The sequence below is a fragment of the Bacillus rossius genome, chromosome 10, assembly GCF_032445375.1.
Source record: "Bacillus rossius redtenbacheri isolate Brsri chromosome 10, Brsri_v3, whole genome shotgun sequence".
Taxonomy (NCBI): Eukaryota; Metazoa; Arthropoda; class Insecta; order Phasmatodea; family Bacillidae; genus Bacillus; species Bacillus rossius.
Window position 1 is genome coordinate 21,195,830 of NC_086337.1, and position 27,924 is coordinate 21,223,753.

A 27,924-nucleotide genomic window follows, 5' to 3' on the forward strand; every position below is an offset into this window, starting at 1 on the left:
GTTCACTAAATGTTTTTAATAATGAAGTGTCTGTTGCACAGTAGGAATAATTTAGCCAGTGACGACACTTTCACAGCCGAGCTAATGGTATATTCACGTATCTCTGCAGCAACAACACCACATTTTGCTGGTAACCAGAATAACAACTCTGTCCCACCACTATCACTAGCACAAGAGGCTTAGCAGCGAGTTGGCGTATGCCATTGGCTTTACATTCGGATGTGGCTGAAACAGGAATCACAAATTACCGTCAGTATGCACAACTGCATTTGCACCTTAGTAGGGAATGATTTCTGCAAATAAATAAAGGCTGTTATTTTATTAAAATCTTAGTTGCTTGGCTGGTACTCAATTCATTCTATTACAAGTACACATTTTGACAGATTCACATGATGCATTAAGCTGTAATTCCACACAAATTATTCCTTTAAATAAACATTAAGTACTTACTCTGTTTTCTCAAGAATGAATATAACCAACCATTTACCAGTACTTATCACAGAAATGATGGAAAAATATTCAGCTGTTGAACTAAAACCATTGATAAAGCTACCTGTCTCTGTGCACTCACATGTGAAATATATTCTACGAAGATACTTAAATATTTGCATATCTCATAAATATAATGTAAAACTGCCATGTAAATATGTAAATTACAATCATAACTCAAGTTAGCTGAAAACTGACTGTGATTTAAAGCAGTTCTCCAGCTTCAGAGTTGCATGCGCGTCGCAATGATCCATGGCTCATGTTATTGCCAGAGCCATGCACGCTGACAACGTAACAGCCTTTCTCCAAAAGCTTACATTTATCACATTTCAATAACCCAACACTTCAGTCATGTGTCAGCAGTTGCATTCAGAAAATAAAAGTGAGTGAACTCAAGACTACGAATACATTACACAATCACATTATTTTAAGTGGGCAAGATTGAATTTTTAAATTAATGCAAGTGTTTAGACAAACTTCAGTGAAATGCTAAATATAATTATGAAAAAATGATATTTTTAAATAATTGAAACCCTAGTGAGGAAAATTATTCAGAACTTCAAATAACACTGAGAGTTTGGCCTCAAACAGATGGTATATCAGAGCTCCATACAGTACTTGTAAACATTTACATAGTAGCAAATGTGAGTTATTGTGCAGAAACAGGGGAAGTGTTGCAAGCTACATAGTATGTTCAGCTGTGCTGCAACTGTTGCGGAACAGTGACAAAGTAGCTGCATCACTCCATTTGGCACACCTCGAACCATAATATAAATCAGCTTTTAAATGAATGGATGCTTAACATAACTGAAACAGGTCAACCAACAGAGATGATGAGTGGTGATATGAGAATGAGCAAATGGAATGATTTGTGGGAAACAGGAACATGCTAAGAAAATCCACCAGCTCGGTGCAATGCCCACCATATTACCCACTTGTGAAAAATCAATATTATCAAGGTTCAGCCAATACAGTGTAACAACCCAGATTACATATCAAATAATGTAAAGTTTTTCCTTTTAGAAGTTATAGTGAACGTAATTCACGGAAACATCTCCCTCTTGCAAGCAGCTTGTTCCACACATGCGCTGACTACCCAGGTCGAGCAAGGAGGGAGATTAAGACCACTCACGTCCCATGAAACAATGATGCCACCACTAACACACTCAGGCAGCAACAAGGGGGACAAACGTGCTCAATTGGAAATTCACGAAATCATTGTGGCAGATGTGATTGGGGGTTGGGACTTCAGGGGCTCAAAGTCACAAGACTGCCTTTCCCAGCTTTCACAAATATTTGTTAAAGTAATAAATATCTATTTTGTCATTCAGAAGGGCTCAGCTGTTCATGTAAGTTCAAGGTCACAGGAACCTAGTTTTGTATTTATATTTGATCACTTGGAATCTTCTTGAAATTAATTTTGATATTTAATTGGTTGAAAGGCTAAATTCCCATCGGAGGTCATAATGCTCCAATTGAACTGCTGATGATAATTGTAGGTTAACTATATTTATCCTGGTTTTCACTTTGCTGACTATGTTATTATTTATGTACGTGTTATTTTCAGTAGTTGATTGCATGTAAATGTTCTTTCTATGATTGTAATTATACATGTGATTCATAATGTGCTGGTGACATTTTTATAACATAAGGCAGGGGTTTAAGAGAAAGATAAGAAGTGAGATGCAAAGGCACCGACACGATAAGACAATAATTTATCTCTTCCCACGCATATGTGTGTATATGTGTGTATATGTGTGTGTGTGTGTGTGTGTGTGTGTGAGAGAGAGAGAGAGAGAGAGAGAGAGAGAGAGAGAGAGAGAGAGAGAGAGAGAGAGAGAGATAGATAGATAGATATGGACATTCATAGTCCCTGACCAGAAAATCGCTTAACTGTAATTGTAAGAATAAGTGCTGTAGCCAATAGGAAGGTGGTGTTACTGTGTCCCCAGTTTTAACTGTTGTGTGTTCCTGTACTGTGCTTTGTTCATCAGTCATTGTTTGCAGGCTAGGCCGAGAGGTCACGCAGTCTCGGCGGCTCAGCAATTGTATTTTCAGGATTTTCGGGAGAAGGATAAAAGTATAAATTCAATTAAAACTCTACTCTATTATTTAAAGTAAATCAGAGAACTTTTCAAATAATTTCATAACCATTAACATTAACTTTCTACCCCACTACCTGCAACTTCAGACAGGGTATTTGGCAAGAGTTTACGCATGTGCAAGGAACAATCATATTAGCCGGACAGGATTGTGACTTGTCACAGGTTGAAGGGGAAGTCTAACCACAACTCTCAAACAATACAACAATGTTTTTTGAAGAGCAGCGAGGTGGAAAATAGGAAAAAATACTAGCTTCTGAACAAGACTCTGGGTCCACCACTGCCTTGAAATGATTAACAGTGCATAAAACAAGGTATAGCCAATGAAAAAAATTTCCAGCATTATCTCCGAATTTACAGAAATTTCTTTCTTTAGTCTCCAAACTATAGGCTTCACTACACATTTCCATTTGAAGGTAGGAGAGAACCTATTTTATTTTACATGTTATGAATGGAAACCAGAAAGTGTGCATACAGAATGTGCATAAACATTTTGTATGCATGCACATATTTCAAGGTTAATACATCTAATAATTATAACTACCAATTGTAAACAGACTCACTAGTTTTATAATTGAACCACAGGTAATGTGCATCTAAGGAACTGGAGATGGGTTAAGCTTTAGGCACTTGTCAAAACGACACAATCACCTACTACTGCCTGGTTCAATGCCATGGTTCACAAGCACAAACAAAAACAGAAAAAAAATTTCAAGTTGTATAATGCGTGAAAATGTTAAAATGCTGTAATAATATTGTTTTTTTTTTTTCATTCACTTAAAACATACGGCTAGACCTAGACTATTACTAATTTGTTTCAAGAGAAAGATATTGGTGAATCAAAACTTACCACAGCCTCATATGTCGTAAATTGTGGTTTTAAATCTTTTCCGTTGAGGTTAATAAATGCTCCTTTATTACCCATGGTATCACTGAAATAACAACAGAAAAAAAAATTCATAATTTCAGGCATTATTATAATTACATGTTTCTTTTATCTCCTTTGCACTCAAAGCAAAGCATTAGAAAAAACATGTTACAGTGGTAATAATACGATTAACAACTAGAAAAAAAAAAAAAAACAGAATAGCAAAAAAAAAAAAAAAAAACACCAAAAAAGCTTGAACACGAAATATGTATACAAACCAGTAATTCGGAGCGGAGAACACCGTTATGCAACGACCTTCGTGTGCAATCTCGTAGCCTTCGTTCTTCACTTCGTGGCTTCGAATAATGTACTCCAAGCCGTTGAGGTCCACGAACTTCCGGGTGACGTCCGGGCCGAACTGCACCCCCACCCCCCGCTTGCTGGGGGCCCGTCCCGGCTGCACTTGCGGGTCGGACCACAGCAGCTCGCACATGACTCCTGGCAACCCACCGGGCAAGCAACCACAGGCCGTGTCTCAGTGTGCACACAGCCATCAGGGCGTCAGGTCTTCACTCCAGCATTCTGCACTTCGGCAAATTACGTCATCCACCACCAATCGGGTGGCTCGCATTAGATTTTTTTCCGGGCGGTTTATTGTTGCTAGGGACAAGATTTTATGGAATAATATTTTCGGGCTGGTTTCCTTTTTAAAACAGGAGATTTCAGTGTTATTGTTTTTACTCTTTTTATGAACTCTTTTTATTCATAAATATAGCATATTATTGTCATATGACACTTAAATTTTTCATAATATGTACTATATTCAACAAAACAAGTTTACGTATTATGACTGATAAATTATGCTCTTTTACAACATACTAATAATTTGTAATAGGCATTTATAACTACTAGGATCAATAAAATAAATCTGCAAGTAATTGTGTGTTTGAAAAATGTACCAATGCCGTAATGTAAAAATGAGTTACTAATAACAGAATCAAAAAAATACAAAAAAAAAAATTGGTTGTCTGTAAAGTCGGTTTACGGACGATAGTTTAACATGACGCCATAACAAAACATTGATGAAATGACTGATCCAGAAGAAAAGGAAATATCATATTCGGCCTGAGACTGAGCCATAATAGGCTTTTGCAACCAAACCATTTAGGCATTAAAAATATTATATTCTTTGAGGAAGAAATTTTTTTTAATATTAATCATTTTTATTTAATTATTACTATATTATATGGATACAAAGGAGTGAAATGAATTGTACAATTTAATTAATAAATTTAATTTATTTGCATTCATTAATTCAAATATATTTATTACTATTGAAATGTTGCGTGCGCCGTATTTATTTTTACAAGTACAAAAATTTTTTTTTTCAACTGCTAGGATTCGAACCGACATCCTTTGGAATGGAAGTTTGCAACGCTGACCGCACTACCACGAGGCCATACATAAAATTAGTAGTTTCAAATGATATATACATATTTATAAACTTTTTTTCAGGGTAGGGGAATAATATTATTTCGTTTCTATAACACGATATAACAAATACGCATCCCAAATACACCAAACTTATTTATAATGTGTTACAATATTTTTTAAAACATTGTGCAGAAGATCCCGGGTGTAATTTGAATTATTATGTGTAACTGTAAAACACCATTGTTGGTTCAAAACGTATTTGAATATTAAACATTACTTTTAAATAACCGTACCGATTGTGCTGAAAATTGGTTGACGATCGTTAAATTACATAATATTAATAATTCAAACAACGAAAATATGATTGAAAAGTCAAATCTATGGTTGTTCCAATCGAGTGGAAGATAGATGCCACGCATGCCTACAATGAGCAAACAGGACACATCTGTAGTAAGACATCCGTAGTGGGACACTTTTTCGTGCGTGCAGCCGGCGTTCATCGATTTATTAGACGTTGTCATGTCAATAAATAAATCTTTAGTACATCAATTTGGTATAATTTTCATGTTAAAAGTTATATTCCTCAAGTTTAATATATTATTTTGTGTTTTGAGTTAAATTTTTGATTGAGAGTGCTGATTATTTTGTGCTTTCAGTTTTATTTTGGTGCTTTATGGTGCATTAACTTGCATTTTGGTGTTACTGTATATGATGTACTGACACATTTTTCGATGTAATTTCGGTTTTATCGCTATTCTCCCTTAATCTTGTCCCTATTATTACTGAATTTTCCATTTCAGGACAATGCTTTCTAGTCGGTTACATTTAATATTTGACAGGTACACTTCCCTAATGAACTTTTAAAGAACAATTACGTTCAGCTATAATTTTTCTTTATGTACATCAGCTTATTAAAACTTGTTTTTAATACTATTGCAACATTTGAAAACTATACTGACATTAGATGATTCAGGAAAATCGCAGAACTGGCATGGCAGAATGCGCTGGATTAAAGACCTTCCACTATATTTAGCTCTCTTTCATAATGTTTCTCTATCTCACTGGGAAATAGTGCTCTAACAGTAAACAAACATAACATGTGAAGCTACTGTTCTTAAAATCTTTTAACAAAGTTTGTAATTTTTGCCTACATGCGCATAGACAACTAAAATAAATATTTTAGACTGTAATTAGTTTTAAATCTTAAGCAGGCTCTAGAGGTTGCAGCCTGCTGTATGTGAATTCTCTTGGCATACTGATACATGCATTTGGTGGTAAAGAAACATGGCCATCTGACAGCCCAAGGCAGCACCAAAATACAGCTGACAAGAGAGAAACAAAAATGTGACATTGTGCAAACCAGCATGGAGCTCTCTTGACAGACTGAGACAAGACCTCGGCATTCAGCACTACCACTCGCTACCATACCAGAGTTACTACTCACCTTCCTCGGGTGGCTGCCTATTTCTGTCTATATTTTTGATTTCATCAAGAGTCACATCATCCCTGGTGAAAAGTCCTCCATGCATGACCTAACAATAAAAATTAAAAAAAAAAAAATGGATTACTGCATCATAGTTTTATCCACTAATGTTACACATTAACTTCAGTATATACTTTTTTAAGAATGAATAATCAGTTACACATATATGCTTCTCTGGTATGCACTTATAAAATGAATAAACAATGCATACATACTATCTGGAAAAAAAAAAACAGCCTTTCAAACAATAAAAAAAAAAACTTATTACGATTAAACCACAGAATTATGAAATCATCCAATATATAATTACAAACAGAATCCAGATAGTTTTATAGTCACTTTGTTATCACTACTTCTTAAATATGATGTTTCAAAGTTTTATTAAAATCAGTCGTACAATGAACTTGAACACTTACTCAAATCTCTAGGATATGGTGGTTTCTTTCATATCCCCCCCCCCCCCCCCCCAAACCAATATCACGGTTAGAAATATTTTGAACCACTGAAAGTACACAATAGACCTGCAGTCAGGAGGATTCACCATCAGTGATTTAAGCTATATAAAAAAATGTAATCTTGCTGGTTTTTAATTCTTAAATGCTCATTAGTCTGTTCCATTTTAAACCCTTTTTATCTCAATTAAATTCAAGATATTCCTTGTCTAAAACAAGTGTTGAAATAAAAAAAACATTTCCACAAACTTTATAGAAGAAATAACATGCTTTATTAAGATAATTTTTCTTATTACCAGAAACAAGTAAAATTTCTAATCCGATGCAATAAAATTCATTGGAATCATAATTAATATCAAAAATAACCCAAACCGTTTTTGGGGCTATGTTAAAATTATGAAAAATGGCAATCATGAAGACATTTCATTAAAAATTAATGATAATGTTTCAAATAATCCTGTATTACTATCCAATGTTTTTGCTCCGTATTTATGTGAAATCAAAAACTATCTTCATGTACCTTTTACCAACAAAAATGATGAAACAATATCAATACCTTCCATTTATGAAAGCCTTGTTCTCCGAAGTATAAAAGCCCTCACATCTTCTAAATCTACAGATCCAGATGGCATTCCCAATTTCATTCTAAAAGGCTGCTCTAACATACCAGTACCCTTTTAGGACATTTATTTGACTCCATTTTAAATCTCAAGTTTTTCCAAATCAATGGAAAATTCCCAAAGTAATCCCTATTCACAAAAAGTGTTCTAAATTAAATGTCTCTAATTACCGTGCCATATCCTTACTAACTGGTTTCTCTAAAATCTTTAAAAAATAATTTATGAACTTTTAAAATTTTAAATAAATAACAAACTGTCTAATAATCAACATGAATTCAGAGCAGTAATGTCTACTTCTACCAACTTAATCCCTTTCCTTAAAACAGTCGTTAATAGGAGGCAAGCTGATGCCAGCTACATATTTTGAACTTGCTGAAGCTTCTGACACAGTTAATCATGCAATTCTTCTTGGCAAGTTAGCAAACATGGGTTTCAACAAGAACTTAAGTCAAAGAGTTCTCCAGATATTTAAATAACATATTCTTTTATGTATCAATTAACAACGAAATTTCTTCCTTGTTTATTAAAGCTAGTTCAGGTGTCCCTCAGGGAGGTATGTTGCTGCCTTTACTTTTTAACATCTGATGATATTTCACAAGTTTTGAATTACACCACAGGTGTCCTCTTTGCTGATGATCTAAAAATTTATAGAATAATCACTATTTTCCAGGATTGTTTACTAATTCGAAATGATATAAATGAAGTTAAGTTATGTTGCAAACATAATTTACTTACACGTAATAAAAAAACTAAAATTATATCTTTCACGAGGAAATATAAACCCCTTATTTATCACTATAATCTAGATAATAAACCAATTTCTATATTATTTCTATATTATATATTATGTTAATAATTATGTATTTACCTCTGTTCTGTAAGTATGTTTGGTTGTCTGACCTTTATTGTGTTATTGTTTATTTTTTGTGCCTGTATAATTACAATCATCCCTGCACGTACGTAGTTTACGCTGCTTGCGCTGTCTGCTCAGTTGCGGAGTGCCCACTCTACGAGGTTCCCCCCCTCCCCCTTCCTTTTCCCTATATACCGTACTTACATCTGTCCTGTGTTTGTTTTCTTTGTTGTGCCCACTGCCAAAGTCCTAAGACTGCTGGTGGGGCATGTAACCAATTTTAAAAAGATAAAATAAATAAAAATATTATGTTCCAATAAGCGGAGACCCAGCTCACAAAGACTTCACTTGTATTCAGAGAATTCTAATGAAAGCAAATGTATGATGCAACCCTTATTGTAAAAAAATGAGATATTTATGATCAAAATTATGAATGTGACCTTTCTGAGAGTGAATAAAGGTATTTTTTAAGTGGTCAAAAAAATGTTTTCTACGGGATTTCAATTACACTGGCACTGGTAGGTCCCAAGTAACACTGAGTTTATTTATTTTGTAGTCAGGTAGATTCTTCATGATAGCTGGCAGCAAAGGCGAGCAATTTAACAACACGGGAATATTCTTTTGGATCGATCCGGCTTTTAATTGTATACCTAAGTTAGTGACAAGGTCATGAATATATTGTTCCCATCTTCTATGCATGATGGAGGGAGAGATACATAATGCTTTACAGAGTGAGTGAACAGGCAGGTTGAACACAGAATGAACTCTGGTGCGTACCAGGACCCTCCTGTTGAGACAGTGGGCAAGAGGCAGCCAGTTGTACACCTCCGTGAACAGTTCTGCCATCTGCGCCGAGTACTTGGCCTTCACTTCTCCTTCGAAGCCGTACATCTGGTTCATGGTCTGGCTCTCGTGGTTACCTGTCAGCAGCAGTCACAGCAAGAGCACCACGTTATATACCAGCAAGCACCTCACGACACTGCCTTGCTTCACACAACCATTTACTGCAGTAGTTTTGATTAGTCATACAGTAAAATAGTTAAGTAGATTAAAAAAAAAATAGTCTTTATATTTATGTATTCATACATGCACAAACATGTACATATATATTTATATTAATATCTTAAGTAGGGATAACTGAAATGCAGTTTCCATGTGTGTTTTGAAAATGTCGTAAAAACGTTTGAACGTTCCAGATACACACAGTTTGATTTGCCGAGAGGCATTAATAAAACCCTAGGCTTGGTAAATCAGGAAACAGACAGTTAACATAATTGCACAGCTGAATGAACAAAACTGTCCGGTGAGTCACGCAGCCGGACAGGGCGTCCCGAGGCAGGGACCACGTGGCGCTAGTGTGCGTCCCGCCATCCTCGCCAAACTGCAGGCCGTCCAACAAAGTTAAAGTGCATTAGAGGGAAGATTCAGTGAAATTCCGTACAGTGCGGGAAGAGGAATTAGGAGCCACAAAATCACTTAAGAGACAAAAAATAAATTATCTGCTACCTCTGATTAGCGTGAGCAAGACGTGAAATAAAATTAATTTGCCTACATTAGCAGCAGCACATCACGCGCCATGCGTGTGGTTACACATGTATTTCGACAGTGCGGTAACTGCGTGGTTTTTGCAGAGGCAGTAGTGATGACACAATGGCAACTTTTGCAACTTCTAGGCATATTTTAAAGAGTTCCAATACTGAATTTAATTTATGATAAATGACATTAACAAGAGACTCTGAGCTAACTATTATTTACTTTTAACTCCTTATGCATGGTAAAGAGAATTATTCAGTTATCTTATAAAATGAAAATGGTACAAATAGTAAGTTTGCAAGTGAATATCGTGAGTAAACCGTGACTAAAATGTACTTCTATTTTAAGATACATACTGTTTCTCAAATAAGTCATCTAGCCAAGGACTAGCCCGTGTTGTGTGTGACAGTGGCTAAAGGGCCTACAACTATGAGACTCAATTATACATGTGCCACTCCCAGAGTGCAGCACGCATGGTACTGAGCAGTCTGATACTTCACCCATGGAAACTGCATTTCGTAAAAGAAAAAAAAGAAAACATATAACTTATGAATACAATATATATATAATATATATATTATTATATATAAGTTCTGATACTATATATCAAAGTTCATCATTTCAATTCATATGCAATAAAACATTATTCATGGCTAACTAAATTTAGAAAATACACTAATGAATACTAATCTCTGATGATACAGCTGAAAAATCCTGAAATATAATACAATGTTTTCATAACAGTAAAGTTTAAGAAATATAATAATTCATAAGTTAAATTTTAGGTACCTGGAGAAAAATTATAAAGTAAAATAGACAGACTTTAAGAAAAAATAATCTGGAAGTGCTAATTTTTACCTCGAGACATGAAGAAATGCTCCGGGTACAACAGTTTGAATCCAAACAGTGTAAAAATGCACTCAACAGAAAAAGAACCTCTGTCCACAAAATCTCCATTGAAAAGCTGATAGACATTAAGGAAAAGAATGGCATGGTTGGAGGAAAGGCTATACTTACATGGACAATCATGCATGCACAATGGAAAACTACACTAATAACAATAACATATTGGATAAACAATAACTACTAAAGTTTTAAACACAGAAAAAATGTTAAGAGTGTAATTTTTCTTAATTTAAATAATCAAGCTTATTTTTTTCCCCTTCTGATTGATTGCTTATTTGGAAAGCAGTTGATTTTGAATTAGTTTGGTTTCACCGAGGTTTAATATTGGGTAGGCTTGGTCACTCTGGTGTAACAAGTTTTAATGGTTGACAGCTTGCAGCCAGTAACCATGGCAGTGTTGATCGCCTGACAGCACTGCGACCGCGCACTAGCGAAAACCAGGGAAGGCGAGTGCTGCAATGAGCCATCGGACTGCATTATGGAATGAGGCCTCGGTGGTCATGAAACTGCAGAGTTCTGGCGATTCACAACGTTATGAGCAGTTCGTTGGGAGGTCTTGGCAGTGAGGCTCTCGATGGATGTGAGGGTACGACGCTCCAATCAGGCAAAGACAGGCAAAGACAGGCAAAGACAGGCAAAGAGCGGAGCACCCTAGTGAGATGACAACATGGGATAGCTTCGTCAGTTCAGTCTGCGTTGTTTCGGTTTAATTTAAATGTAACCCAGTTAATCTATGACATACCGAACTGAAGGTCCAGACAAACATCAATTTTAAGTCTGCAGTAACACGAGATAATTTTTATGTGAAATTAGTAACAACTTACAACTTAATGGCAAGTGTTAATCAAGTTCAAAGACAGCAGTATTCATGGAAAAGAGCACCGAAATTTGATAAAAAGTTAGTTAATTTAATTGCCTTTAAAGTAGGAAGAGTAGAATAGGTATCTTTCACATTTTTATTTTTATTTAACTATGTAAAGCATTGAGAAGACATAAATAACTACTGATATAGAAAGACTTTTTTTTATGCATATAATAAATACTGGTTCTGCAAAACCAATTAATTAAGTTTTATTTCAAAGTTACAATTTTATGAAAAGTACTTCAATCAAGAAGTTCATTCATCAGGAACCATAAATGACCCAGCTATCACATCGAGTAAAGCTTTGTGAGTTTGATTTCCCTGTTCAAGTGTTTAGTTTAGTAGCATTTGGTCTCTCTCGCACCAGCCAGACTCAAGTGTCGAGGAAACGGAAAGTGGTGAAGCTGTTTAAACAGTTACTCTCCCGAGTTTTGGCTCATAATCAAAATTTAATAAGTTACGTCCCAAGTTCATGATTAGAAGAATCCCTAAACCCTTTTATTTTTATTTATCGCCATCATCAATTTTGTTCTTACTTTTAATTCTTGTTACAATATTAAGGGGCCCGCCTCGTCAGGGGATATGTGTGTTAGTGAGGCGGGGTGATAAGCGCGACGCTCGCTGGTGGTTCCAGCGAGGTATAGCCTCTAAGCGCAAGGCTCTGAACTGGCGCGCATTCGTCTCGTCGTCACAGGATAACTGTGCAATTTGAGCGGTGACCGTAACATTATATGGCGGAGAAATGAAGATAAAGGTGTTATGCAAGCCCCTTAAGTACTTTCAAGAATCTGTACTGATTGTTTTATGCCTAAAAATTACTCTGAAAACATGCGTTTTAGGCATTTTAACGCTTCTAAAAATACAGTTTAAAAACTTAATCCGAAATTAAAAGTACTTTTCGGTCCTCAGCGAACTCTTAAATGCTATTCGTAAATAGGCCCCACTCGGATATGTTGAGTAGTTTTGAAATCGCGTTGTTTTTCCTGAAGCTCTGCACACTGTATGTGTGCCCAGGTAGGCGGGCCCCTTAAGTCAACTTTTCACTTGGGAAGTCTGCTTAGCCTAGAGCCCTAGAGCATAATATAATTTATAATGATTTTAACTGCCATAAGCTTGAGCTTACAAAAATTGATTTTCCCTTCCTCAAAATCTAGAGTCAGGTTGTTGGGTACATTTCAAAGCTGTGACTATTTACAAAACAAGACCAAATATCGGGAGTATTATCTTATGAGAAGGGACTATGGGAAAAATTGATCATGTTAGGGTTTATAAAAAAAAAGTATAGATACCATTAATGAGCTATATTCACGCAAACACATTCAGAGGTGTGGGATAACTGTCTGATGATATTAACAGTCAAGCAGAACACAAGCTGAGGAATAAACATAACTACATGTACCGTATTTACCCGAAAATAATGTGACCCCAAATGTTTTGATATGAGTTTATGAAAAAGACTTTATAGATTGGAAATCACAATTCAAGTATATAGCACTTGAAAATTATTTAAATTAGTAAATGTATTCTATATTTACTAAACCTTTTCTGGTGCCACTTTTGTCAGTAGAGTGATTTACATGGTCTCTTTTGAAACACTAGGTTGCATTTAGAATGAATGACTGTAGTTCTAAAAGCGGGCTGTTCAGAAAGCAGTGACTGCCCTGCCTTCGCCAGCAGCCACCGTGGGCAGAAGTGGAAGTAACCCAGTGACAAGCTCCATTTGCACCGCTCCTTCCTGCATCTCTCATGTGCAGAGGCTCAGGAAGCTCAGGACTAAAGTGGCATGAGTGATGCAGTTCACAGGCAGCGTGCAGTTTTCCAACTAAGCTAGATGCATGTTTGTGATTATGAGACCCCCACTTTTAGTTTCAACAGTTTTGGTAAAAAATCATACCATTGTATCAAGGTGAATACAGTACTACGAGGTGTTTACATAATGAGAGTATGACATCACATGATCACAAAATGTTTTTCAAATACATAGTTACTAGATGCACATGCAAATCCAATGTACGTATTTCATCATTTACCCTGTTCCGTAAAAAAATACTTGCCAACATAAATACAAACTTGTCACTAACTGCAGTCAAAGACAATTCTCACACAGAACTCAGCATGTGATATAGGTGACAAGAAAAAGTAACTTTTCAATAGTCCTTTAAAACTTAATTCCAGTGCACAAGACTCGTTGAATTGAGATTTCACGCTGTGGTGTGTGAGCATTCACCCCCCAGAGGCAATAGCAATAACAATTATAAAATATAATGCAATCATATAGTAAATACAAATACAAAATATTTTCTACCTTACATTAAACAGCCACAAAAAATTCAATTCTTAACTATCTGAAGTAAAATATTTTCATAGATTTAATAGACTATGCCACATGTTCATCAAGGAACACAATTATTTCAGACAAAAATATTCAACATTAAATCATAAATTTCAACTACTTCAATCAATATAAACAATTGCCATCTACATATATAAATGTAAATGTTAGTTCTTTCAAAACCTTACATCTCCAAAATCTTCACAGAATTATTTGAAATGTTGATACAATGTAGCAATCGAACACGTACGTGTTTTTATATACCTATGGCACACCTATGACAAGTAAAAATATACATAGCTAAAATAAATAAATATAAATTAATGTTTGTGTATTCATCTTCTGTTTTGTAAAGATAAAGATATAGATAGGAAGATACGGACATAGATAAAGATATAGAGAGGTATAGAGAGATAGAGGGAGATATACAGATAAATAGAGATAGAGTGAGGTATGTACATAGATATATAGAGCTGTAGAGACATTGAGAGAGATTTAGATATAGATAGAAACAGAAATATATAGAAAGTGATAGGGAGAGATATGGATAAGCAAATATTTATAGAAATATAGAGCGAAATACTTTGTATGTGTGTACCCACTTCCAATTTTAAAAAATGGAAACAGGTTTAGCAACACTAGTTAAATAACATAAACTATACTAGCCAACTCTAAAATTACACCTAGTCTATAATAGTTTCACATAATTAAAGCTCAAAATAAAGGATACATATGGATTACTTGTCGATGGAAGTCCGTTCAGATGAAATATATTCATCAAGTCAAAAAACTGACCATGAATATCACCACACACTGTGAACTTCTCCTTGGGGCCGATAGTTACATCCACTAGGGATGGCTGCGACGTGAATAACTGTTTCACATCGAGCAATATCTGGAATGAACAACACGTGTATTTATTGCAACTGACATTATCTACAACCTTAAAGTTATATATCTATCACTGTGTTATGTTAATTGGAGATTCTTTTTTGACAAAAGTAGAAACAGATTTCCTCACAGTATCCCATACCTTACATAAAATTTAAAAGAATTTCTTAATTTATAAGACAGTAGTGCCAGTACACTGAATGTTGCTTTACAAAATTGTCAAGTCAGTCATGTATATTACCTGAGTGTGAACTAGAGCTGTAGCAAACCGTATGTATTCGTTACTGAGTAACGGGTGCGGCATCTAGTAACGAGTAACGAAACGTTACACACGAATGCATTTCGTTACTCGCATCTTTCGTATGTTTTACGCATGCGCGCGCTTATTCGTTACAAAGAACGATGTTTGTTTATTAATAAAAGTATAATTTGGAAATTCGTCGTCCAAGTTTTTTACTGTTTATTAAAGGTATTGTGTGTGTAGACAAAGTTTTAGATTCGAACAGAAACAACGTAAGAAAGTATTTTTTACAAATTATAAATATGTATGTTTTTGTTTTTTATTATCACGTATTTTCACGTTTTATGTTCTTATATTAAAAGATATATTATAATAAAGCCGCTCTAATGAGATTTAATAGTTTCTTGGTTAACAAAAGCTGTTAATTATCAAATATTTTTAATTGTTTATATTCGATTTATTTTTATTTACGCGACGTCATACTGTACGTGTACGAAATACGACTCGATTCGTTGCTGTTACATAACATAGCATGTGCCATGTTATGCGGTATCAGAAGTAACGAGTAACGATACGAAAGTAACGAGTACTGATTGTTATAGTAACGAATACATACGTGTACACATTTTTTCGTTACTTTTACACCTCTAGTGTGAACTGAACAATTGCTATTGTCACAAGAAAAACTAACATGTGAAGCTCCTTATTCTGTACAAGCTAAAATATGACATGTACATGACATACATTAGGTGTAAGTTGTTGGTGGTTGTCCTACATGACTTGGACCAGGAAAGATTACCTAGGTTGATCTACGCCCTTTGACAAGCACATCTTCACCTTTGTTACTGGAACGTACAGACCTTCCCTTTTACGTAAAAACTTGTGAAACCAATCAGTAACAATGGAGCTGCAACACAGTAGAGAAGAATTCATTCAGTCCACTAAGATTTCATAGTTAATGATTTCTTTTTCCTACATAACACTTTATAAATTTAATATAGCCAAGTCTAATAAAATTTAATTTAGAATAAAAAAATCCCATAGAATAAAGAAGATACAACAATAATAGGCATTATTTCCTCATTGTGAAAACTATAACTCGACATTTCGAAAGACAGTTTTCATTGCAGATCATCAAAAGGCCTGTAATGAGAACATTCATGACCTCCCACTAAATCTTGGTGTAATGCAAGTCCCTCGAGTTCTTTCAAGGATATGTACCGGTCATTTCATGTCTAAAAATTATTCTGCCCAAAAACATGTATTTTATCCCTTTTCACTCTCCTAAAAATACAGTTTAAAAAAATACTGAATCTGAACTACCAATTCACATTCTTAAATGCTTTTCGTAAACACACCCCACTCTGGTAGCAGGAGCAGTTATTCAATTGTGTGGTTTCTTTTGAAAAGTTTCTTTACAAGGAATGAATTGGAATTCAATGTCTCGTCTACATAGAGGTCATTGGAGAATATTTAGTGGCACCAGATGTGCAAAACGTTTGTGAAATACTGCCGAGACCCCAGCTGAGGGCACTTCTGTTACGTTACCTCACATCACCACTTTATTAAGGGACAGACTGTTCCTCGGAAAACTTTAACTATTAATATTTATCCACAACTTGCCGTAAAATATTATATTACATTTTGTAGCTCAACAGGGCAAAGGACCAGGACAGGGGAAAGTCTCATACTTGAAGTTTGTGATCTAGTGCAGCTGTTGTGACATCTGTGGTCACCAGCATGATGAATTCAATTATATCCTCCTGGGTCTTTTAATGAATACCAGACTGGAAAACCACAAGAAACCATGGCAAAAATGTTATTAATGTTTTGTGTTACCAAAAATTTATGAGATACAATATAGAAATAAAAAAGATAAATCTAACAGGTTAAAAATCAATTCCCCCAAAACTCAAAGATACATTATGTGTTCACAAGTACTGTAAAGATAGCTTCACTCCATCAAAAAAATATATATATATCCTCCAATTTAACACGCATAGTACGAATTATTTTCCTACACAACAACGCTTTAGTACATTTCATTAATTTTCTAACAGGTAACTTTATTAACATTTTTAGTTTGACACCTGAATATCTTCAATCGTTTCTGAGAAATGTAACTACTGGAAAACACTACAGTTATTTTTATTGAATGTAATAACTTGTGAAGAGTGACAGCTTGATTCTCAGTTACCTGTAAAAAAAAAAAAAAATACTCGTTCATGGATAAATGTGTACACACACAGGAACTTATGATACCAACATACCTTATATGCATATTTCCTATGGAGTTTTCCTTGGTCTTTGTAAAGTTCCATAAGTTCCTTCATAAAATCTTCTGTAACTTTACCATTGTCAAGCTTGGGACCTGAGTATTCATCTTCAATTACTGTAATGCAACAAAAAAAGATTGCAATCAAAACTTGTTGAATTTGGACAGCGAATGTATCGCCTGCTTAGCTTAAATTTCCTTTTAACAGAAACTACAAATTTCATACCCATGTTCTCCAAGTCAATGGAGTCTGCTATGCTCTTCTTACAGTCGTCAACTGCAATTGCTTTTTCGAAAGCAATTTTCCTAACAATTTTACTACATTCTGCATACTTGGCTTTTGCATCCTTGTCATTAGGCCTGGCTTTAGTTACCTGCAACATATTTCATGTCATTTAAGCCATAACTTTAAAATATGTTACCAAATCGCAGTAACCATTCCTGGACAGTAAAAAAAAAGTGCATATAACTCAGTACACGTGATAGAAGTGTAACTTCTTTGACAATTCAAACCTCGACTCTAAGTATATCGTAAGGGGCAAAACTGCAGAGAGAAAGAAGCCAATTTTCTAAAAATAACACAGTAAGGGGTTTTTGGCTTTCATTTCTTTTTCAAGTTTTTAAGAACCCTAACATTTTTTTTAATTATTAGAAATGTGATTAAAATTAGAAATAAATTTAAAAAATTGAACTAACAAAATTATCACTCGCTTCAAAATAACTTGCTCAGGATATCAATGATTATTGATCAATCAATAATGATTAATTAACAATAAATATCACTCACTGCTGAAATACAACATAAAGAAAAACTGTGCATGTTATTGCTTCTTCAAACAATTCTGCCATTTGGAACAGGTCAAATATCTAAAAAAATATATGAAATTCATAACAGGTAGTGCTTGCTATCTATGCAAGCAATGCAGGGGCTGTCTCAACAGCGCCCTCTAAGCTGCTGGTTGAAAGTAGGAATGCAAGTGTGCTGGTATCAAATATAAAATTCAAGGTATTCACAGCTGACTGTAACTGTGTAGGATACCTTGATTTTCTAAACCAAGCACATGTATGTACACAATGTGTTAGTCTTTCGTTAATCTATCTCTCTCCATTATATTTTTTTTTGGGGCAGAGGACAAATCATCACCCAAAGAGAAGAACAAAAACAAGCCCAGCAAAGTATACAGCATAGTGCTATTTTTATATCTCTTTGGCCAAGTACCTATTCACTGTCCTTTTCACTTCAGAAACATTTCCAAACAATGTTTCACGAAAACGTTTTATACAAATTCGACCTTGAAATTTTACTCTCATTCATCAAAAAACGTTTCACTTAAAAAAAAATTTTTTAGTAATTTGTTGGAAACATGTAACCAAGTCCAAACATTCTAGATGTTGGCTGCACATATTTGATTTTAATTTCTGACACACTTTTCACACCAATTGTATGTAATACTAGAAACAATGAAACCAAGTGCCCTTGCCTGAATCTTGAAATTAAAAATTTATTACAATCTCCGGTAAAGTTATTATTTCATTATTTCCAGACAATCTACCTGTGCTGGGTTAAAGTAACAATTTTCAACACAATGCCTAGTTCTTTAAGCCATAAAATATGTGGTAAAAAGTGTATTGCACTAGCTAGTGGTGTATACAGAAGTATGTTACAATTAATGAGTTCGGGGGGAGGGGGGAAAGAAATGCATCTTTCAGGTCCACAATTCTCCCATTTGAATCGGTAACTGATAGAAGCACACAAAATTTTCATTTTACAATCAAGCAAAATGTATTTATAATTTTTACTGTTGGTTGTATGATTTGCAGAAAAAAAACATCCAAAATATGAAAAATTCTTTAAAACAAAAAATTCATTGGTGGCAGTGTGCAATGGGCTGATTTAAAGAAGAGCAATGATTCTCACTAACCATATTGAATGAGCTATTTTGGGCAGAAAATGCAACTTAATATAACATAAAACTCCTTGCTTTGACTTTAAAATTAAAAATTGACAGTTTGAAACCATGCTCAAAACTAACAGTCTGTATACTGCTGCAAAAAAAGTAAACTTTAAAAGTTTATCAACTTCCTATGTTTTAAGCAGTTGTGGCAAGACTTACAGTTAATATGTAGGAACATTACAGAATTTCCGATTTTAAAAAATTGGGTATGTTACAACTAAAACGTCCCACTGGTTGTAGCAAGAAATACAACATATAGTACCTCAAATTTATGTAACAGCACCAACAACTGTCACAGACAGGATCAAGTAGCTGGCAGAGGATGAAGAGGGGGAAGTGGGGGGCGGGGGGGTCAGGGGGAATGTGAATCCACAATAGGGTAAAAGATGCACTCAATAACTCCTAAAGTAAATTTTGGGCAATTTTTTAATTAAATACTTATCAAAGACAGATATATAACTATTAATAACTAAGTCTGGATATAATATCTAGAATCAGTTATTAGTACTTCGATATTTAGTCTTGTTCCCCCAATTTTATTGGGGAGGGGGTATTCAGACTTCCGGTGCCCCTCCCAGAAGTCAGTCCTGGACTCACATTCCAGACGACCTGGATTCAAACCCCAGCCAGGGCATCCTGGTTTGGGTCCTCCATGGTGTCCTGTAGGTCGAGCATGGTTCTTTTCCTCGCCGCCGGTATGACGGCTGAGTTGTGACGGCCGCATGAAAATGCGAGCACGGATCCCATCGTCATATCTCTCCCGTCATCGCTAAGGCGCCTTACCTACGACGGCTTGGCAATCGATAATATGCAGAGGTTGGCAGTGAATTTACAGAAAGGATGTGTTTTATTTGGCAGTTGGTGTATCTGCTAGCAATTTACAGCCAATAGAAAACTACCTACACGAAAACAAGATTGTGGACATTCGTAAAACTTAGGCATGATGTGTCTATCGAATTATATATTTTCCACAACTATATTCAATATTTATAACATTTTTCATTGTTTGCCCGTTGGTTTTCCGTAAATATAAGTTTTACATACTATTCTTTGCTCAGTAAAACACCCGTCACGTCTCAGTCTCAAAATACAGGAATAATAAAATCATTTTACATAGCAAAGTCTTTTATGATTATTAAATAGTAGGTATATAAGAAGGTTAAGGAGTGCATTAGAAACTGTGAAAGTTTGTAGTTTTTAATATGAAAATATTATTTAGCGATCATGTGAAACGTGTTGCTCGTTATTATTAATTTTGTTTTCAATGGTCAGTTATTACCTACTTTAAATCATATGTTGAAAAAAATTTAAAAACACTTTTATGACTCGACGTGAAACATTACAATACTACTTAGACCTGATTTATTCATTATTTGGTAATTTTCGTCACCGTTTAAGTTAATTTGCCGATTTGAAGGTACCGAAACAACTCTGTGTGCTATACGTTCCTATACGTGACTGTTCAAAACATAATACTGTTATATTTAATTACATTATCCTTAGACTTGTTTATAGTATATTTTCTAGTGCACTGCAAGTTTTTTTCACACTATTTTGTACCGTAGCATATGTATTGGGTGATACGCTGATAATATTATTTATTTAGCATCTTGCAAGCTTGAAACAATATAACACGAAGTCGGTGTTGTTAATTAAAGGCCTGAATATAATTTATTAAGTAAACTGTAGTTTACAGTATTGTGTCTGCATTTTATAACAACCAGAAGAGTAGAGGAACTAAAAATACCCTTTAACGGAATTAATTACTTTCTTTTCACACAAGCCGCTCCTCTCACAAATTACAATTTTCGTATGAACTATAAACACTAAACCTCTCAACTCTACGTGAAACACTATTGTTCCTACATTGTTACCATTTTATCATACTGAAAGTATTTGAGCGAATCTTAGGTGAATAAAATACGTTTCAATATGCAATACAGCAGGAGCAAACCTAGCCACCAACAAGGGTGGGGAGTAGGCCTAACCTAAGTCACTAAATCTTGGGAGGAAATGCTTTCTGTTTAAAATGCGATAAAACAAAGGTTTAAAATAACCATCAGACTACTATGTATTTATCAGCGGCATTCTTGTGTATTTTCAACCTTATCAATGCATGTATTTTATATTTACAAGTGATTTTATTTATTACACTTATGGAAGCTGAAGGGGAAATTAGTTGTTTTTAGAAGTTTAATAAGCAACATGCTTATAGGTGTTTTACACTTAACTTTTATACAGAATAATTAACTAATGTGATGTTATCTTCTATCTAGTTGAAATATTACGTTATTTTGTCCAGACCTTTATTTTTTTTATTAAGTGATATGACAAAAGTAGGCAGATTGGCAGTTATTTTAGTAAGATATATTTTGGTAAACTGAGTATTGTGCAGTTAAAAATAACGAGAAAAAAGAATCAATGTGTCTTATTCACACGAAACATAGAAACTATTTATTTATGCGGCGTGATTATTATCGGAAACAAGTTGTTTCGAAGTTTGTTCAGAGAAAAACCAAATTTTTTTTTTTTAAGATACATCGTACTTATATCTCACATACGTAATTTCTGAGTAAATAGAATTGAGGCAAAACCTTAAATTTCACGAAAATATATTATTTAACTCATTTGAAAGAATTATTTCCCAGTATTAAATTAAAGTTACACACGTAGTCGGCTGTATGACGGGGTTATGACGGCTATGACGGGTCTACGACTGACAAGCCATTGCGCCTTACGTATGACGGGCATGTCGTAACTAAGGCGTCTTCCAGAAGGCGAAAAAAGTATTAATGTCTACATTAAAATCTGTTATACTTAACCTACTAGGCTACTTTACATGATCATGTCGACACATCCTCCATACAGATTTCTTTTCCCAACAAGATCCACAGCCTGCCTGACTATACAGTAGAAAACAAAGGATAAATAATTTTAAGACTTACGGTTTCATAATCTTTCAACGCTTGCTTGAACTTCCCAAGAGACATGAGTGCTGCCGCTCTACGGTAGTAGCCTTTCACATAACCACTGTCTAGTTCTATGGCTCGAGATGCGTCGTTCAACGCATAGCCAAAACATTCTGTCTTCAGGTACGCTATGCTCCTGTTGCCATAGTAAACTGCCACATTTGGATTCAGTTCAATTGCTTCAGAGTACAGCTGAATGGCTTTTTCATAGTCTTGCTCTGTAAAATAAACAAACAATTTCCTTTACACAAATTTGTAATCATACAGAATAAGAGAGATCAAACACAAAAAAAAATTGTGTTACCTAGCAAAAACTTGCTTGTACATAAGCGTCAAGAATAGGGGCTCTGGACCTCCCAATATTCTCACCATTTCATTCAAACTCCTTTCCATGAGCACTTCTTGACAGTCCGTAACAGAATTATAGCAACATGACAATTTATTCTAATATAAGCAGAACAAGGATCATTTAGAAAAAGTACATAATAAGTACAACAGTCTGAAATACAAATTGCTCTGCAAAAACTATGTACCGTGATGAAACAATTTCTGAAATATTATATTTTTACCTGAGAATTATTTCAGTTTCACAGTCATCGTTTGACAACGGAAAATGTCGCTGTCTTCTGTGAATTCCACAGACGTAACTCAAAAAATTCCTGTGATCAACTAAAAAATCATATGAAAAATGCCAACTAACATTCAACCTAACACAATTGTAAACGCTATAGGAACAACCAATTCATAACTTATCGCCATTGTCCTAATGAATCACAGATGCACAATCCCATACTGGAATCAAAAACAAGTATTCATGTTTATAAACAGACATCTCAACAGTCACTTACATGTGCTTTTCCCATTCGATGATACAGCGATTTCAATTCACAATATAAAAAATAATTAATGTTCACAAAGTTGGCACTAAGTATTTTCCCACCATTTCTTACAAACAGAAGGGCAGTAAAATTCTAATTCTGGGCTTTTCCATAAATAACAATAGCTTACATTACAATGCTTGTGCCTTGATACGGCTGCCACATTTTTTTGCTTTACCGGGTGAGTGAGTATTTTTGGAGAACTTTAGTCAAATTGTGAAAATGGTCAATTAGGTTAGGTTAGATACATTAAAAATACTTTTAAACATTGTAGACATTTGGTTAAGTTAGTATAGCTATGTTAAAATACTATAAAATATATTTAATGGTTGCCTAGGAATTACCAATTTAAGATGTAGCTATCCTGATAACCAACTGTTCACATGATTTCACAGTACTTTAATATAGATAACCTAACCAAATCAACCGTCCACACTCTTTAAAATGTTTTTAATGTAGCTCGACAATTCTCTAATATCTCCGTCACTTAAGTCCATAAAAGGTGATATGATCATTTTTCATGCATGTTTTTATCCTATCACATGTGCTGTTGAAGTTGCTCAAGCGAGCAGCAAACTTCTGTGACCTTCAATGAACTTTGGAACCGTTCGGAACTCGGAATGGACTGGTTTGAACTGGTTGTAACGCTACACTGTAATTTCTAAGCAACAACTAAAAATTTTTTTTACAGTATTTGTAATGTAGCAACTTGTCTGGCCAGGGTTACCCGCTATGGTAAAGGAGAAGAATGTACAACCAGCGACTCAACGCCGAATGTCAGGCAATGGTAAATAACCTGACTCCCTATAGGGTCCAGCGGCCTCTGGCGGAGGAGACCCTGTAGGAGGGTGTTGAGCCCCGCGTAGAGGAAATGCTACTGGAAACTCAGCATGGTGGGAGGGATAGCAGCTCCCGCCATAACTGGCGTGAGGCTGAAATTGAATGACATCGGCAGGGCTCACGTTCACACAGTAGCAGACAAGGACGAGGCATCTTGAATGGCTGCTACACTGCTTGGACCACAGGCTTGCCTGGTGGCCTACAGCTGGCAGCCCCCACCAGCCAGGTGTAGGACGCGACAGGTCTAGTAAGCTGGTGACAGAATATTAAAATTTACTTGAAAAAATAAAGTGAGATGCTGGATGGATAAAATTGGAAAAGACCCAAGCTACGTTTAGGAACATTGAATACTGGGACACTTACGGGGAGGATTGAGGAACTTGTGAATGTCATGAATGAGAGGAGGATAGATGTTTTTGGCCTGAGCGAAACAAAGTGGAGAGGTAGTGGGCAGATGGAACTGAGGGATGGCTGCAAGCCTTACTGAATGGGAAATGATGAGGTAAAAAGAAACGGAGTAGGCCTGGTAGTGAAGGAAGGATGGCAGATGGAGGTAGAAGTAATCAGTGATTGGATTATAAAAATGGTATTGTGCCAGGGGTTGAGCGCAAGGGCACTCTAAAAAAAAATTACCAAAACTCTGTCCTACAGATGGGCTACCTTCAAGGGCAACAGTGTTATGCATGTGGTGCGATCAGGCACGAGGCAGAAGAACTAGTTTGGGCTGAGTTCTCAAGACTGCAGCGAGGGGGTTCACAGATATATAACAGCAATTGCACAGTGCCTATGGTCAGTGGGCTGAAAGGTGCCACTCTCTGGCAGGCAAGATAGGAACTAATGTAGTAACAGTTAGCAATATCGTTGATAGATGGCGCAACTTTGCTCCCGAGGCATCAGAGATGGGTGTAATTTGAGTCTGGGCACATGACATAAGTTGCTCACTTCAGGAGGGGCTTAAGTGGCGGTCATGTTCAACTGGGCTGACGGGAGTCCAGAGCTCCCGGACATGACAGCCAGACCGTAGGGTATAAAAATTTCAGACTCGTCTGTGCTGGACAGGTGGGGAAACTGTTTGTTTATAGCTGACAAAAAAGGTACTGCCTTCTGAGATGCTGAAGGTGCTTGGAACCATGATGATATCAGTTGGGTAAAGTTTCAATAGGAGTGTACAGTGAGGGAAAGTAATTTAAATAATTGTCCAAAGCTAGGCAGAAGTTAATGTACATAAACAAAAATTAACAAAGGAAAAATGGTGCAGAGGGAAATTCACAATTTCCAGCACATTATGAAAGATGGAGGTGCCATTAAAGTGCAAACGAGTGTTGTACATACCTACTTTTTTCCCATAGTCACTTATGGAGCAGACACTTGGGACTGTAGATAAGAGAGATGCTGGAAAGATCAGAGCAATATGAATGACGTTTATGAGGAGTATGTTGGCGGTTATGAGGTGAGACAGGAACAGGAATAAGATAGTGTAGGCAAAAGCAAGACTTAAACATCATTGAAAAAGTGAGAATGATATGGTATGGCCATGTCCAGAGAATGGAAAAAGAGAGGCTGCCTAGGAAACTGATGGTGTTGAAGTACACAGGAAGAAGATCCCAAAGAATACCAAAGAAAATTGGAAGAGCAGATTGTTAAAGTAGTGCCAGAGAGAGGAGAATATTGGAATAAAGTGAAGAATGAGGAATAGTGGAAGGACAGAGGAAGATGGAGACATTTTAATTGACTAACCTGGCCACAGACTGGAAACCGTTGGAGATGATGATGATGATGATGATGATGATGATGATGATGATGGTGGTGGTGGTGGTGATGATGGTGATGATAGTGATGAAATGAGTACAATGGTTGTGATGGTGATGATTGTGGTGATGGTGGTGGTGGTGGTGATGATTGTGATGGTGATGATTGAGATGGTGATTGTGGTGATGGTGATGTTTGAGATGGTGATTGTGGTGATGGTGATGTTTGAGATGGTGATTGTGGTGATGGTGATGTTTGAGATGGTGATTGTGGTGATGGTGATGTTTGAGATGGTGATTGTGGTAATGGTAATTGTGGTGGTGGTGGTGGTGGTAATGGTGATGTAATGTAGCAATACCCTAAAAAAACTGTCCACAATATTTTTAAGTATTTTAAATGTAGCTAACCTAATCTAATCAACCATTCTCACAGTCTCACAAATATGTCATATTTACACTGAACATACACAAATGCTGCCTCGGAATGGACTGTTGTGAATGCAAGCAGTGGCGTAGCCAGGATTTGTGTATGGGGGGTGTTAAGAAGCATGCCTTCCCCCCCTTCCCGTATTAAAGCGGGTGGTCCGGGGGGTCCTCCCCCAGGAAACTGGATTTTAAGGTGTAAAATAGTGCTATTTTAGCAGTTTTCGGTACTTAAATTTAAATATTGTAATGGTAAAATTTTTAATTAATTTTAATATGAAATTTGTTTGAGTGATGAATAAGAAATTAATTAAAGATTTGGTGCTAAGGGGGGGGGGGGGGTTGAACCCCTAACCCCCCCCCCCCTGGCTACGCCCCTGAATGCAAGGTTTGCCAATCATGTGATTCTCCATACACAAGAACTTTTATCTGGATCTAGGAATTAGCAAAAAAAATGGCCATGGCTATATTAATGCAAATGTAGTGTACTATAAGCTACAAATGGTGATTTCTCAGAAACCAGTAGGAGTTTAGAAATGCTGTTTTCAGGTTAATTACATGAATATCTTTCGTGTTTGAAAAAAGTATTTTCTGAATATTATTATTATTTTTTTTTTACAAAAATACTTAGTGGCTAGAATTTTACCCAAGTTTGAATTGTTATGTAGGTACTTATTGTTCGCAAAAGCCTTGACTGCTCATATACCTATAATATTTTTTTGAAATGATGGTGTGCAAGATAATAAGAATGAATCTAGTATTGCTTCATAATAGCTAAGATTTAATTTCCTGAAGAAATTGATTTTGTGGAAAACATGTTTGATGTTCCTTGCCTAAAACTAATATTTTTTCCACATTTGGCCTGAAATAATTTAGAATGGGATGGAGATGACATAAAAGCTGCCATGTTAGTAACATCAAGTTCGTAACTAAAACCAAATTTATTACTAAGTACAATACTTTTGAGGTTATTTGAAGATGAAATTGTAAAGCAAGGGGAAATATTTGGGCATATTTGTATGAACTATATGAGATCATGTATTTCAAATAAGTAAATAAAACCCAAATAAAAGAGTGTGTGAGGGTGCTTGAATTGAATGAAGCATAAAGCTAGAAATCAAAACAAAGTCATGAAGGAATCAAAGGGAAGTCAACAAGGCTCGTTGCATTTACTTAAGACACAAGTGACTTGTATACAAATAAAAAACCCGTACCTACAATACAAAAAAAAACGAAAGGTTCAATTTTTATGTCAGTAATACAATAAGTAGATAATACTAGTTGGCATATGAAGAGTCATAAAAAAAAACACCGGTTCAATTTCTAGATACATAATCACCATAAAATGTTTCGTTTACACAGAGGGTGTGACGAATTAGGTTCAGTCAAAAGAAAGAATGCACGGTGAAGATGCCACATTCAGCTAAAAGAACGAGTTTAGATATCGTAAAAAATAATTATTTACTCAATTGTACATAAACTATTTTATTAAGTTCTTAATCAATTATTCACCTTAAAAACTTACTCTTAAAGTATTCGTTGGCTTCATTTTTTAACTTCTCGGCAAATTCAGTTTTATTTACAGTTGTGTCATTTAAAATTGGGTTCGAAGCCATGGCAACCCAGATACTTTCAATAAATTCTATAACTTTCTTCATTCATTTCACACGAAAACTACACTTCATTTTTACAAGGGTCTGCTCTATCAGAGAAAACATGAAAAACAATTGTTACAAGTATCACCAACTACGTGGGAAAAAAGGTAAGTAT

The 27,924-nt window shown here is 35.5% G+C and overlaps 1 protein-coding gene across 1 annotated transcript; it reads right to left on the reverse strand.

Moving 5' to 3' along the window:
• Nucleotide 1: 1 nt before the first annotated feature.
• LOC134535823 (serine/threonine-protein phosphatase 5-like) lies at nt 2-27,924 on the reverse strand. Its single transcript, XM_063375119.1, has 11 exons — nt 27,680-27,924; nt 22,242-22,483; nt 17,568-17,715; nt 17,337-17,458; nt 14,665-14,829; nt 10,693-10,798; nt 9,079-9,221; nt 6,338-6,425; nt 3,738-3,957; nt 3,442-3,523; nt 2-225 (listed from the first exon to the last, which is right to left on the reverse strand). Exons 1-11 carry the CDS (start codon nt 27,810-27,812, stop codon nt 166-168), a joined length of 1,509 nt encoding a protein of 502 aa, XP_063231189.1. The 5' UTR covers nt 27,813-27,924; the 3' UTR covers nt 2-165.

Coding starts and splice junctions, on each gene's coding strand:
- LOC134535823 (XM_063375119.1), bottom strand. CDS start 27,812: ATGAAGAAAGTTATAGAATTTATTGAAAGTATCTGGGTTGCCATGGCT. Junction 22,484..27,679: donor AGCCAACGAATACTTTAAGA/GTAAGTTTTTAA, acceptor TTTATTTTACAG/AGCAAGACTATGAAAAAGCC. Junction 17,716..22,241: donor CGTTGAAAGATTATGAAACC/GTAAGTCTTAAA, acceptor AATATGTTGCAG/GTAACTAAAGCCAGGCCTAA.